Source organism: Lepidochelys kempii, chromosome 11 (assembly GCF_965140285.1).
Source record: "Lepidochelys kempii isolate rLepKem1 chromosome 11, rLepKem1.hap1, whole genome shotgun sequence".
Taxonomy (NCBI): domain Eukaryota; kingdom Metazoa; phylum Chordata; order Testudines; family Cheloniidae; genus Lepidochelys; species Lepidochelys kempii.
Window position 1 is genome coordinate 68,105,435 of NC_136390.1, and position 13,225 is coordinate 68,118,659.

At 44.2% G+C, this 13,225-nt stretch overlaps 1 protein-coding gene across 1 annotated transcript in view; it reads right to left on the reverse strand.

The window, feature by feature from the left end:
* Positions 1 to 6,119: 6,119 nt before the first annotated feature.
* ABCA12 (ATP binding cassette subfamily A member 12) overlaps positions 6,120 to 13,225 on the reverse strand; it is a 90,410-nt gene continuing 83,304 nt past the window's right edge. The window contains exons 41-45 of the mRNA XM_078848028.1: positions 12,130 to 12,233; positions 10,877 to 10,969; positions 9,868 to 9,973; positions 8,230 to 8,367; positions 6,120 to 6,784 (exon numbers count right to left, since the gene is read on the reverse strand). Of these exons, the coding sequence (XP_078704154.1) occupies positions 6,665 to 6,784; positions 8,230 to 8,367; positions 9,868 to 9,973; positions 10,877 to 10,969; positions 12,130 to 12,233 (561 nt within the window). The 3' untranslated portion in view covers positions 6,120 to 6,664. The remainder of the gene's footprint in view (positions 6,785 to 8,229; positions 8,368 to 9,867; positions 9,974 to 10,876; positions 10,970 to 12,129; positions 12,234 to 13,225) is intronic.

The window sequence follows — 13,225 nt, forward strand, 5'->3', positions numbered from 1 at the left end:
ATCTTTTTTTGTGTGCAGCCCATTTACGAAACCTATTGCCTCTATTAAGTGCAGACACTTAAAGTTTTCTCTGTTCATAAAAAAATCCTAGAGTCAGCTCGTCAGCTGGTATAAATCAGCATAATGATTTCAGTTGCACTACGCTGAATTATACCATCTGAGGACATGTCCTGTAATTTTTTTCGACTGCTTTAAGCAAAAATGTGACTCAAACAATTTTTACATTTCCTATCTAATCCACATTTTTATACGTTTTAATACTAAGAATCAGTTGAAGTCAACTTTTTTATTAATTTAATAAAAAATGTTATTGCAAATTATTATGTAATTAAACCTCAAACTGGGCCAAATCCTCTGATGGTGTAAATTGTTCTGGATCACTTGACTTTAGTGGAGCTATGTCAATTTACATTTGCTGGGGATCTGGCAGCAGGCTAAACAACCTCTAGCCTGAGACTTTTAAAAATGGGGGTGTCAAGGTTCCTTCCCCACTCTGAACTCTAGGGTATAGATGTGGGGACTTGCATGAAAACCTCCTAAGCTTACTTTTACCAGCTTAGGTTAAAACTTCCCCAAGGTACAAACTCTTTTACCTTTTGCCCTTGGACTTTCGCTGCCACTACCAAACGTCTAACACCAGTTACTGGGAACGAGTTCGTTTGGAAACGCCTTTCCCCCCAAAATCCTCCCAAATCTTACACCCCCTTTCCTGGAGAAGGTTTGATAAAAAATCCTCACCAATTTGCATAGGTGACCACAGACCCAAACCCTTGGATCTTAAGAACAATGAAAAAGCAATCAGGTTCTTAAAAGAAGAATTTTAATAGAAAAAAAAGTAAAAAGAATCACCTCTGTAAAATCAGGATGGTAAATACCTTATAGGGTAATTAGATTCAAAACATAGAGAACCCCTCTAGGCAAAACCTTAAGTTACAAAAAGACACAAAAACAGGAATATCCATTCTATTCAGCACAGCTTATTTCCTCAGCCATTTAAAGAAATCATAATCTAACGCATATTGAGCTAGATTATTTACCAAGTTCTAAGACTCCATTCCTGTTCTGTCCCCAGCAAAAGCATCACACAGACAGAGAGAGAGACTTTGTTTCTCCCTCCCCGCAGCTTTGAAGGTATCTTGTTTCCTCATTGGTCATTTTGGTCCGGTGCCAGCGAGGTTATCCTAGCTTCTTAACCCTTTACAGGTGAAAGGATTTTTCCTCTGGCCAGGAGGGATTTTAAAGGTGTTTATTACCCTTTCCTTTATATTTATGACAGGAGGCATAAAATAAGGCTTCTAAATCCTTCTTTAGGTGCCTAAATAAACTGTCTGAAGCTCCTCTGAATTCAAAGGGTCCTGCAGGTTGCTCAGTACTTTGAAAAACCCAGCCATTTCTTTAGGGGCCTACATAGGGACATAAGTCATTTAACTTTAGGCACCCATTTTTGAAAATCTTGGTGACAGTATTATCAGCTAAGGCTCTGAGCTTGCAAACAGTTTATCCCAGGAGAAATCTTATTCACATAAGTAATCCCATTAATGCCAGTTGCATTATTCACATGAATAAAATTACACACCCGTGTGTTTGCAGGCCTGGGGTCTGAGTTGGGAACTTGTTGCTACATGCTTGAGCCTGCCAATGAGTAATTTACACACATGAAGTCCCAATGACACGTCAGTCCAACTACTCATGTGGGTAAAATTAGTCACATGCTGAAATGACACAAAAGCTAGTTTTTCTTACACAAGCAAGTAAGCAAATAAACAACAACAACAAAAAACCCACTAGAGTTTGATTTTATATTCTAACTAGAGGCAAATCAGAGATGTTCATTGGATGGTGCCCTTTGACTGATGTTTTCCTTGCTGGCATGAACTTCACTTTGCAAATTTACCACTCAGGTGCCATCTATTTCACCCCATTGCTGAAGTCAGCCTCATTCAGATAAAGGCCTTGCATTTGGATCCAGGAAGATGGAAGACACAGTAGCAGAATTCAATGTCTCTGCTAAAAGCAGAAGCTTCATCTGCAAAGTCTGAGCCTGGAGCTGTGTCACAAAATAAACAGCTCCCCAAAGTGTTTAATTTAACAGAGACAGGAAAGAGATTTGAGCCAGTGTCTCTAACTCCACGTTGCCAATTATGAAATTGATTTGAATCAGTCTCACAACTCCACATAACTAATTATAAAATTCCTACTTGACTCCCTGGCCCCAGACTATTTTAGCCGTTACGTAGTGTATGACTGCTTTTCACTTTCCTCTGTAATTTTCAGGAGCCTTCTCAAATTAAGCCCAGTTGAGGACCATGCAGTTCTAATTAGCATGTATAAGCCACATACTCCATCCAACAGGGACTTGTCTTTACTCTCTGAAAAATCGGCTGGCATTATGAAGGCTGAAAAGATAATGTGTGAGTGAGCAGAGGTCAAAGGCCTGCTCTCGGAGTTCATCTCACACCCACAGAGAGCTGATGAGCCGTGGTACTCAGGCAGCTCCTTCTCCCTCGGAGACAAACCAAAAAGGCATAACGGGGGCCAGCTTTTCAGAAGAGCTTAGCTTCCATTCAGGGGCCGGAATCAGAGCTCGGCCTCTCGGATGCACATCGGGTGCTGAACGCTTGGGGACATTTGGCCACAAGTGTCGCCCCGGGAGCTGCCGGCTGCCCTTATGTAGGTGCCTCAATGGGAGAGGGGCTTTTTTGAAAACCTGCCTGTAATCATGGGTGCAAAGCAGGGAGTGCATCAGACAGAGCTGGGGCTTGAAGTGGGGGGTCTCCCACATCAGATGAGTGCCTTAGCCACTGGGTTGTAGAGGCATTCTCACACTCCTCTGTTGGAGCTGTTGCACTTTGCAGCTGGGGACTCACCCCGACAGGGGGAGACACAGGCTCAAGTTCCTTCTTTGATTCTGAGCAGTGTCTTTAACCCACTCTCCCGCTGCCCAGGTAAGATCCCTAACCACTGGGCTATTGGCTATTCTGGTTGCTCGCTCCTTTGGAGCAGACAGTCCGCTCTCAATCTGAGAAAACTTCCCAACAAAATTTTTTGTCAAGACCAATATATTTCTGCAAAAAGTTTCCGTTTGACAAGCTGCCATTTTCCAGTGAAAACACGTTTCATCGAAACATTCCCAACCAGCTCAGGTGCTGAGTCCTTGACAATCTACCACCAGGCTCTTCTGAAAATCTAGCCCTCTCAAGAGGATATTATAAAGGGAAAAGTGGGAGCTAGGGGTTTAAACGGAGACAGAATGAGAGAAAATGTACCTGCAAATAAGCAGAGTGATTCCTCAGATCAAGTCACCTGTTATTTTCCAACACTGTCAGCATGGACTGATCCCCACACCTCATCATAAACTAGCCACCAGTTTGCATGAAAATAGACTCGTGCTGACCGATAAGTGGTTAAAGTGTGTAGGATTCCATTGCAATGTAAGTCACACATTAATTGCTCACTGTCCCATTTTGATGAGTCCATTTGTGTCAATTAAAGAGATTGGCATTTAAAGCACCAAAATATAATAGTCCATATTATCCTGATATTGCCTGGGCAAAATTCAGGCTTGTCAGGTGATTTTAAAGTCAGAATTTTTATCAATTGGCATCTCAGTTTCTCTCTTATTCCCAACCAAACGTGAGACCAGAGTATGCCCTCCCATCAGTGTAGCGAAAAGAAATCTCTATGGTGGATTTGAACAGGTCCTCTGACAGAGTCTCCCATATCATTCCATTGAGAGGAAGGTTGGAGTTTTCCTCCACCAGAGAAAGTCATGGGTAGATCCAGAGGGATCTGCAGGAGTCAGAGACAGCTGTGCTTGTGGCGTGGGGGCTCTGCAGGAAGCCACAGAAAAGCTAACACAGATCTGGGCTGTATCTGTTATAATCTGTCTGATCTATTTGCCAAAACAATTCAAACCACCTCTCCAAGGTTTACCAATAAACTACTTGAAGCGTGTAACTTTTGCTTGTTTGGACTGATACCTACAGATTTGACTGAGGTAACAGACATTTTACTTTTACCACCAAGTTCTAAGTATATATCGTACCCCTGGCCCATCAGGTACAATGGCTAGACTTGGATAGAAACTCAAAGTTCTGCCTTTAAAAAAAGCCCACTAAAACTTGCTGAAGTATTCTAAAGAATCATTTCCCCTTTTTTTTGATCTGTACAATCTAAAGAAACACAAGCATCTCTGTATCGCAGCCTCTCGCAGTTAAATATAAAGTACATCTGGACACAGCATTGAAGATCCATCTTCCAGGGGCAGCATACAAAGCAATTGACATAATAAAATAATACTCTGATTGGAATTCCAGATAGGTTTTAAATCGTAGACATGCTTTGAATCCTTTGCAGAGAAAGCAAGACCTCCATCAAAGACAAGACTAATTTCATCCAAGATCTGTATAATACATGCCATGAAAATGAGAAAAGGCAGCCTTTTACAGGGCAGAAGCAACAATAATAAATAAAAGTTACAACGAATGCTTTGGCGGCATTTTCAGTTACTTCTAAGTTAAGGGTGTGAAGTGCGTTCTGTAGAAAGGACTGAATTCCTGTTTTAATTATGATCAGTGGGTTGGGTTCTAAATTTAGGGCCAGCTGCTACCATTGAAACCCAGTGATGTCAGCAGGAAGTTTGCACAAAGATCAAGGGTAGACAATGACCTTTCTGGACCAACCAAACTACATGAGGCTGAAGCCCACAATATGATCCTGAACACACTAGTTATGAACAATACCTGCCCCTGTGTGACTTTTGCAACAAGCCTCAAAATCAAACTTGAACTAGGGAAACTCATTCCCTAAAGATCAAAGTAAAATATATCACAGGTCTCATCAAATTTTCCCTTGGCCCAAAATGAGTTTGAACAACCCCCCCCCCCCCCGTTTGAATGTTGTACGTGACCCTGAAACCAAGCGAGGTTCACGTCATTTCAGATTTTGCAATGGAGGCTTCACACAGCTTTATTGGGGATCCCCTTTCGTACAACAACACCAGTATTTCAGTTGCAAGCTCGCCGGGGGCAGGGACCACCTTTTGGCTCTGTGTTTGTTTAGCACCTAGCAGAATGGGGTCTGGTCCATGGCTGGGGCTCCTCAATGCTATGGAAATACAAATAAATAATACAGGTATAATATTCTCTGACCTCATTTGAACACCAACTACTCTTGGAAAATAGCAGTGAGATCCAATGCTGGGGTTTTTAACCTGTTTTTCTGCTGAAAGGTGCTAATGGCTGTCAATCAGCAGGATCTTAGATCCAGTCACAAGCCTCATTAAAGCCAATGACGTAACAGCAGCTGCAGACAACTGGGAGATAACCCAAAGTAATAGGTGGCATGGCAGAGCTGAGCTAAGCTGTGGGAGGGAGGAGTTTCTCTGTTTGCAAATGCAGCGGCTAGGATATCATTAGCAGGTTGTGTGTGGTGAAGGCAAAAGCCAGAAGGATTTGTGGGCATGACCCCAAGAGGAAGCAGAGAGACAGGGCTGCTTGTGCACAGAGCTCGCTTGAGAGGTAGACTTGGGGATGTCTGAGCAAGGAAACAGCCTGCTCCTGTTTGTTTCTACTGGACTCAGATCAACAGGACTTTGTGTAAGGTTTTTTTGTGTTTTTTTGGGGGCGGGGAGGAGAAATAAATAAGACTATACCTGACTCAGCACTGATTTCTCACCCTCGCGGAAACAACCCTGCCAGGCCCTGAATACTGCTGAACCTCCCAGGCCAAAGGGGAAGACAGAGCAATTGGCAGCGTGAAGTGCAGCACCCCAGCTGGGAAGCACTGTCCTCCAGGAGGTGTCGTCCCTGTGGGGTGAGGGATAAACCTGGCGGAGTTCTGCAGGGATTGGGTGATTGGTTGTTCTGGGAGAGGCCGGGTTAACGTGTTTCAGTTGGTGGCAGAGAGGTGGTGATTAAATTGGAGTGTGACTGGGCAATATTGCTCGGTACAATGCTTCCTGTGGTCAAGCTGTTGGGTTTGCAGAGTTGTGGAGTATTGGTAGGGGAAAATTGCGTGGGACCAGGAGATTTGTACTAGGGGTCATGTAGAGTTGGTGCAAACTACAGAAACAAACAAAAACAACAGGAAGCATGGATTTTAAATAACTGTATTAATACTGACATAATCCACATACAGAGAAAAGCTTTACATAGCTATCTAAGATGGACTCCATTGCTGGAGAATCACCACCTTTAATGTATCTAGACTCACAACACCTCTGGGGGGCAGGAAAGTGTTGTGATCCCCCCATTTGACTGACATTTCAAGTGACTTGCTCAAGGTCGCACAGGAAGTCTGTGGCAAAGTAGGACATTGAACCGCGGGTTTCCTGAGGGCCCAGCTAGCGTCCGAACGACTGTCCCGTCCTTCTTCTCACTTACGTTCCTGACTCCAGAGCAGCCGCTCTGCTCTATCCCCCACTGTTCTTCTTGGTGACAGCCAATGGCGAAGAGCTTCCAGCGTATTTGAACAGCAAGTATCAGGAGATGTCACCAACTTTGCAATATAGATATAAAATAAACCTAGAACAAGAACTGTAAGACTGGGGCAAGACCAATCTGACATGCCAGTTTTACATGTTTACCAGGTTGCTAATAACAAAATAAGTAAAAAAACCCATTGTTTAGAAAAATACATTTTTTTTTAACACCGCAATATCCCTTTAACAGATGGCGCTTATGTTGGTATCTTGGCTACTTGTATCCGAGCAGTCTGAGCCTACATCTGTACTCGCATCTGCATTGTCAGCCCCAGTCTGATCTTTGGCAAAGTTGATGAAAACCTAAAAGTTTAAAGGAAAATATTGGTTATGTGACAAACCTAAAAAAATAAGTCAAGAAATTGCCAAAAAAGCCTTTTTTTCCTATGGACCATAGCCCTGGGAGGGAGGGATTCTGTGGTTGGGATGGGATTTCCAAAAGGAGTCTGAGAAACCTAGGTCTCAAATGGGATTGGGGCACTTACATGTCTGGGGCTGCTTTGCAAAGCCCAGCTTTAATGTATATTTTATATATACACATGTATACCTATATACACACATCTACCTATATATTTATATGGTGTACATGCGCAATCCTATATATATACACACACACACACACATCTACATTATATACACACACCCTTCCATTCTACACACACACACCCTATTACACACATCTACACACACAATTCACTCTCAGAATTGTATCTAGGATTGCAGGGTAATAGTTTTGCTTCCAGATCCATTCACTTTGCACTACTCTGCTAGTACAAAGGGGCTGGACAGCTGCCCTATCGGATCAGCTGAGGATTCACCTGTCACAGAGGAATCGCCAGGTGGCATAAAAACTAGATAGCTCCACCACACCACCGGGACTAAAAGTGGGTCATCTTGGGGGCATGACTGCAGAGCCTAGTGCTCCAGCTATCCCCTGCCAATGGGATGGTCCAAGCAGGCCTAACTCAAGGTAGCCCTTAAACTTGGGTTTCTCCTACAATATTGTATACTGGTGAAAAAAGTTTTGAAGTGGAAATGGAGGGAATGTAACTATGGCACCCACATTACAAACAATCATAAACAAAATGAGTATTACAACAGAATCTAGATGCCCCACCTGAGATCGGGGCCTCACTATATAACTATATAGAGGCAGATCCTCAGCTGGCATACGTTGACGCAGCTTCACTGAAGTTCATGAAGCTATGGCAACCTACATCAGTTGAAGATCTAGTTCATACTAAGAAAAGAGCAGCCAAAGAGCTGGCAGTCTAAATAGACAAGCAAAAGCTGGGAGAAAGGAATATTATCATTTTACTGATAGGGAATGAAGCACAGAGAGAGAGAGTGAATAACTTCTGAAGTCAATGGCAGGGCCAGGTACTGAAGCCACAGCTCCTGACTGCCAGCCTGGGTCCCTAACCACAAGACCACTCTTCACTTCGGAAAAATGTGGGTTGAAATTCTGCCTTCATTTACACTTATATAGTCCCACTGAAATCAACAGTACTGAACCGGCGTGACTGAGGGCAGACTAAGTCCTTTGTGCCATGTTTTCATGTGTGTCACACACAACTTTGCTTATGCATTTTACCAGCGCTACCATACGCATCTGGAGACAGAAGTGCGAGAAGATGCACGTACAGATGTGCACACTCAAAAGGCAAGCGGAATGAAGCCCCTTTCAATATGTGGTCCAATGTGTCTGTTAATCAGTTCATGTCTGAAACGTATGCTGAATTTCTTACCTCCTCTAGAGTGGTTTGACTCACTGAGAAGTGCCTGATTTTGAAGGCTATTTTGTTGGTTTCCAGAAGATGAAATATGTTTGCTACTCCTCCTGCGGAGATGGGCACGTGATATTCCACCATGTTGAGATGCCGGTCCTGTGGGAACAAGAGCAGAGTGACAAAGTCAAGTCACTGCCACCTGTAAAAGGTCCCGGCAGGCCATACAGCTGCTTGGGTGTAGTATAAAAAGGTAGGGGAAGCTGACTCAAAACGGAATTAAGGGGGAGGATCTGTCTTCTCCCTTTCTGACTCACTCAAGTGAGAAAAGCCTATGGGCAATGACTGCCTAGTGCAGCAGTTCTCAAACTTCATTACACCGTGACCCCATTCTGACAAAAAAAATTACTACACGAACCCCAGTGCCCTGGGTGACTCAGAATAGTTAGTATTTTAAATAAGAAGTGCTTCAGCCCCCCACTGCCGCCTCTGAAGCTGCGGGCTAGGGTTTCAGCCCCACCACCAACTCCAGAGCTCTGGGCTGGGTCTTTCTGCCCTGGTGACCCAATCCAAATGGGGTCTCAACCCAGTTTGGGGTCATGACGCACACTTTGAGGACCGCTGGCCTCATGTGTTTCCAGTGAGTTGCTTTATGTTTGTGGTACTCTTTGGTGGCCAATAAACAAGCCCTGAGGAACAGGGGTTTGGAGCTTTATTTCTCTTTCCTGGCTGGTAAAGCTACTCCCCAGCTGACGTGCTAGTTAGTCCATTCTGTAATGTCAGCTAGCCTCAGTGAAGACTGAGAAAGCTGGAGAAGAAATTTCTTGCATGGGAAATATTGTTGTGCAACAAATATCAGGTATATTCTGGAATCTATGTGAGGATCCAACTAAAACTTCTATTATCTTAGGCTTTTGGGGAAGACTAAAGTGCATGACGGACTAGCGTTTGGATGGATGACTTTGAAAGTTGGCGTTACGCTAGAGGGTTGGCTGGTCCTGCTTCAACACTGTGTTACTCCACCTTGATGCCAATGTAATTCTATCACCAGAGGCACTGAGTAATCCCAGCTCCCACTGAAAACAAGTGGAGCTAGACAACTAGGGAGGTGGTGGAATCTCCTTCCTTAGATATTTTTAAGGTCAGGCTTGACAAAGCCCTGGCTGGGATGATTTAGCTGGGGATTGGTCCTGCTTTGAGCAGGGGGTTGGACTAGATGACCTCCTGAGGTCCCTTCCAACCCTGATATTCTATGATTCTAACTCCAGCCTTCTGTAGCACTGACATCAGTGGGATTACTCAAGTGAGTAAGGAGTTGCCAGATTAGACTCCTCTCTTGCATGCTCACTGTTACCATTTGGCTGTGTTTTTAAAGCCACCTAGGAAATCTGGATGCTCTAATTCCATTGAAATTAATTGGACCTCGGTGTCCAAACCCTTTTGGCAGCTCTGTAAATCTGAGCCTTGCCTCTGCTTTGGAAGAAGGAGTTGGGTGTACAATTCCCTTATGCTTTGAGAGCATAATGCTCTGGGCAGCTATTGCTGAGTCAAAGCTGTGGTCAGAAGAAGCTTACAAGATATCCATTGTGAATATAACAGGTTTGATATGGGATTCCATTCTCAGTTCCCCCAGCATATGGTCTGATCTATCCTGCTTACCTTCAGGCACGTATCTGGAAAGTGGGACTGCATTAACTCCGTCAGAGCCTCCGTGCTGACCTCGCTGCTCATCAAGTGCATCTTCACGGTGAATCCTCTTCCAAACCTAGACAGAAAATCAGAATGCATGCTGCACAGCAGGTACGGAACAGACACAAGAGAGTCAAGTAGCCTTGCTGGAAGCTCTCGTGAAACAAAGCCAGCCCCCGAGTAACTCCAGTGAGGTCAACAGCGTCATGCTAGGAATAAATCTGGATCAGCAATCCAGTCAGGGTGATCATTAATAAGCTGTGAAGTTCATCAATATCATATGTTTTTAATTTCCATATTAAAGTCGACCAAGTTATTGTGTCATCTGTGTAGAGGAACATGCCTCTCAAACACTGAACAAAAGCTTCATGGAGGCAGAACATGCATTATTGAGAGAGCCGGTTGACAGTTTGTTAACAAAATGTTTTTTTGTTGGCAAGTGTCGATTTGTAGAATGCTCTCAGGTCCTGGGTGGATGGGAGAGGGAGAGAGAACTCCCAACCAACCCCAGAAAAGCCAAGTGGCTAGAGCACTCACTTGGGATGGGGTGACCCTGGTTCAAGACCCTGATCTGCCTGTTGTGGAATAGGCCCTTGAACTTGGTCCCCCTCACTACAGCTGAGCGTTGGCTAGTCTGGGGTGGGACTCTCTCACTCTCAGACATGATGAAAAGCCTCGGCTTCGTTCAGCTGCAGAATGAAACCCAATGCCAAAACCCCAACATTTATCACAAAACAGAACTCGTTTGCCAGCCAGCCCCCTGCCATTATTTATCACAGATTCTCAGAAACAAAAGACAGAAAGGCTTTCAGTGACGTACAGGGTTTGTTCGCTTCGTGTTAATGCCCTGAATACACACAGCTAGATCCTCAGGTGACGTAAATCAGCATCCTTCAGTGGAGCTCCACTGTTGTTCATTAGCTGGGCATCTGGCTCTAAATGCAATACAGTGAAAGGATAGTAGATACATTTTACTGACCTGGTCTTAATATGTTGCAAAGAGCCAAGGCACTGGAAACGTCCATTCACCATAATAGCCAGCCTGGTACAGAGAGCTTCACATTCTTCCATGCTGAAAAGCAAACAAAGAAACTCTATTCCAGGAGTGGCCAAACTGTGACTCGTGAGCCTCATCTTTTATAGTTAAAGTGCGGCTCGCTGAGCACTCCTGCTTCCCCCATTCTCAACCTACCACACTGTGGGGGGCGGGGGGGAGAGCTCAGGACCTCTGCCTTACAACAGGGTGGTGGAGTAGGGGCTTCTGCCCTGTCGGGAAGGGGAGTCTCGGGGCTTCAGTCTGGCAGGGTGCACCTCCAATGGCTCGGGGCCTCAGCAGGAGTGGAGCTGAAGCCCCAAGCCCCGGCAGATGCTTCCTGCGGGGCAGAAGCCCCAATCCCCTGCAGGCATGCCCGGACTCTCAAACTTCTGAAGATTGTCATATGTGGCTCAGAGGATCGGTAAGTTTGGCCACCCATGCTCTATACAGTCACTGAATGGGAATAAAAGAAACTCTAATGGCCAGAACATTAATGGTTTCCCATGAGCTACTCAGGAGATTAACCTGTAACTCATCATCTTAATCACCTCACCTCAAATCTTTATCTGGCTCTTATTCCACTAGAATAGGGAGGGCCCAGGTCCTCAAAGATAAAGATATTTAGGCATTTAACTCTCTTAATTATCTTTGAGGACCTGGGCCAAGGATCCATTCAGTGCAAAGCAATCACACATTTCCAGGAAGTGTTCAGCATTTCCTGGATGATCTTTCTGGATTTTCTTATTACATGTTATTGCAGGTGCATGTTACTAAAGATGGGCTCAAGCAGCATAATGCAGATCCAGATACATTTTTCTGCTGCTGTGATTCAGAATTAGGATTCAGTCCATTATACAGACTTGGAAAACTTGGAACTGGAAATGTATTTAAATTTCAGTGCCCCCAAAGTTCCAAGTACCGAGGGAACATTGGGGGCACTGAAATTTGGCGGGCCAAGGGACATACTGGCCGCCGCTTCCAGCAGCTCTCATTGGCCTGGAGCAGCGAACTGAGGCCACTGGGAGCCGCGATCGGCCGAACCTGCAGACGTGGCAGGTAAACAAACCGGCCGGGCCCGGCAGGGGCTTTCCCTGAACAAGCGGCGGAACAAGTTTGGGAACCGCTGGTCTAGGGTGTTCCAAAGTGCAGTTTTAGTTTGGGCTTAATAAAGCATAAAGGCAGCCAGTAAACTCTACCTGTGGGAAGTGAGTATCACGGAACATTGGTTCTGGACTTCCTCAGTGATGATTTTCCAAAGGTGTCGTTTAGCATTAGGATCCATTCCAGAGCTTGGTTCATCCTTTAAAAAACAACAACAAAAAACAGATTGTAAGTTTCAATAGGAAAGAAAATGTCATTTCTCTTCCTCTCCATATCTGCTCTTTGTTTAGAATGGTCATTACAGACAATACAGCTACCAATACAACCACTTAGCTCTTATATGGAGCTTTTGGTCTGTATTATTTGTATGTATGATGGCAGTGCCTAAGATGAGACCCCCCTGGTGCTAGGCGCTGTACAAACACATACTAAGAGGAAGTCTCTTCTCCAAAGAGCTTACAAACTAAATAGATACAGAGGGGAAGTGACTTGCCCAAGTTCACATAGCAGGTTTGTGGCAGAGCCCTCTCCACAGCTAAGGACCTTATCTGAACATTAAACTAATTTAGAAACACTCTGGCTGCCTAGAGGATTTGGAAACGCACTTCCCATTCATTTCAAAATATCAATTGATTTGAAAATCTCAGCCTTGCTCTTCCTAGCGCAAAACTGACTCTGATAAACATCCCTCTATGTAGATGTTCTATTTCACACTTCTATAAATAACAACTTATTAGTAAATTGTAGCTGCGATCCAAACATGAGGTAATACCAGACTGGCTCTTTGTCTCCACACCTATCTGTCTTTTGGGTAATATCTGCTTCATTTACGGACAAAACAAGTTTTCTGTCTTCAGGATTCCATAGACAATAAGCTACAGATGAGTAACAGTATGTCGTGCCCCACCACATTCATCATCAACAAAATTACCAGCCAGCTTCCTATTGTAAAATTGTTATTGTTGGTGACAATGTATTATACTAAGCAGAAAGAAAACAGCTTGTTATTCAGAAAGCAGCTTCTGCTTAGACAACCTCCTCTTCTCCCTTTTTATTGAGATTTTATATGTAAGAAGAGAAGTTAGAAGGAATTATATAAATTTAGGGGTGGCGCTTCAACGGGTGTAAATCAGAGCTGTACTCATCTGGCCCAATGTTTGGAAAACTGATCACTAAGTATTGCAGAATTTA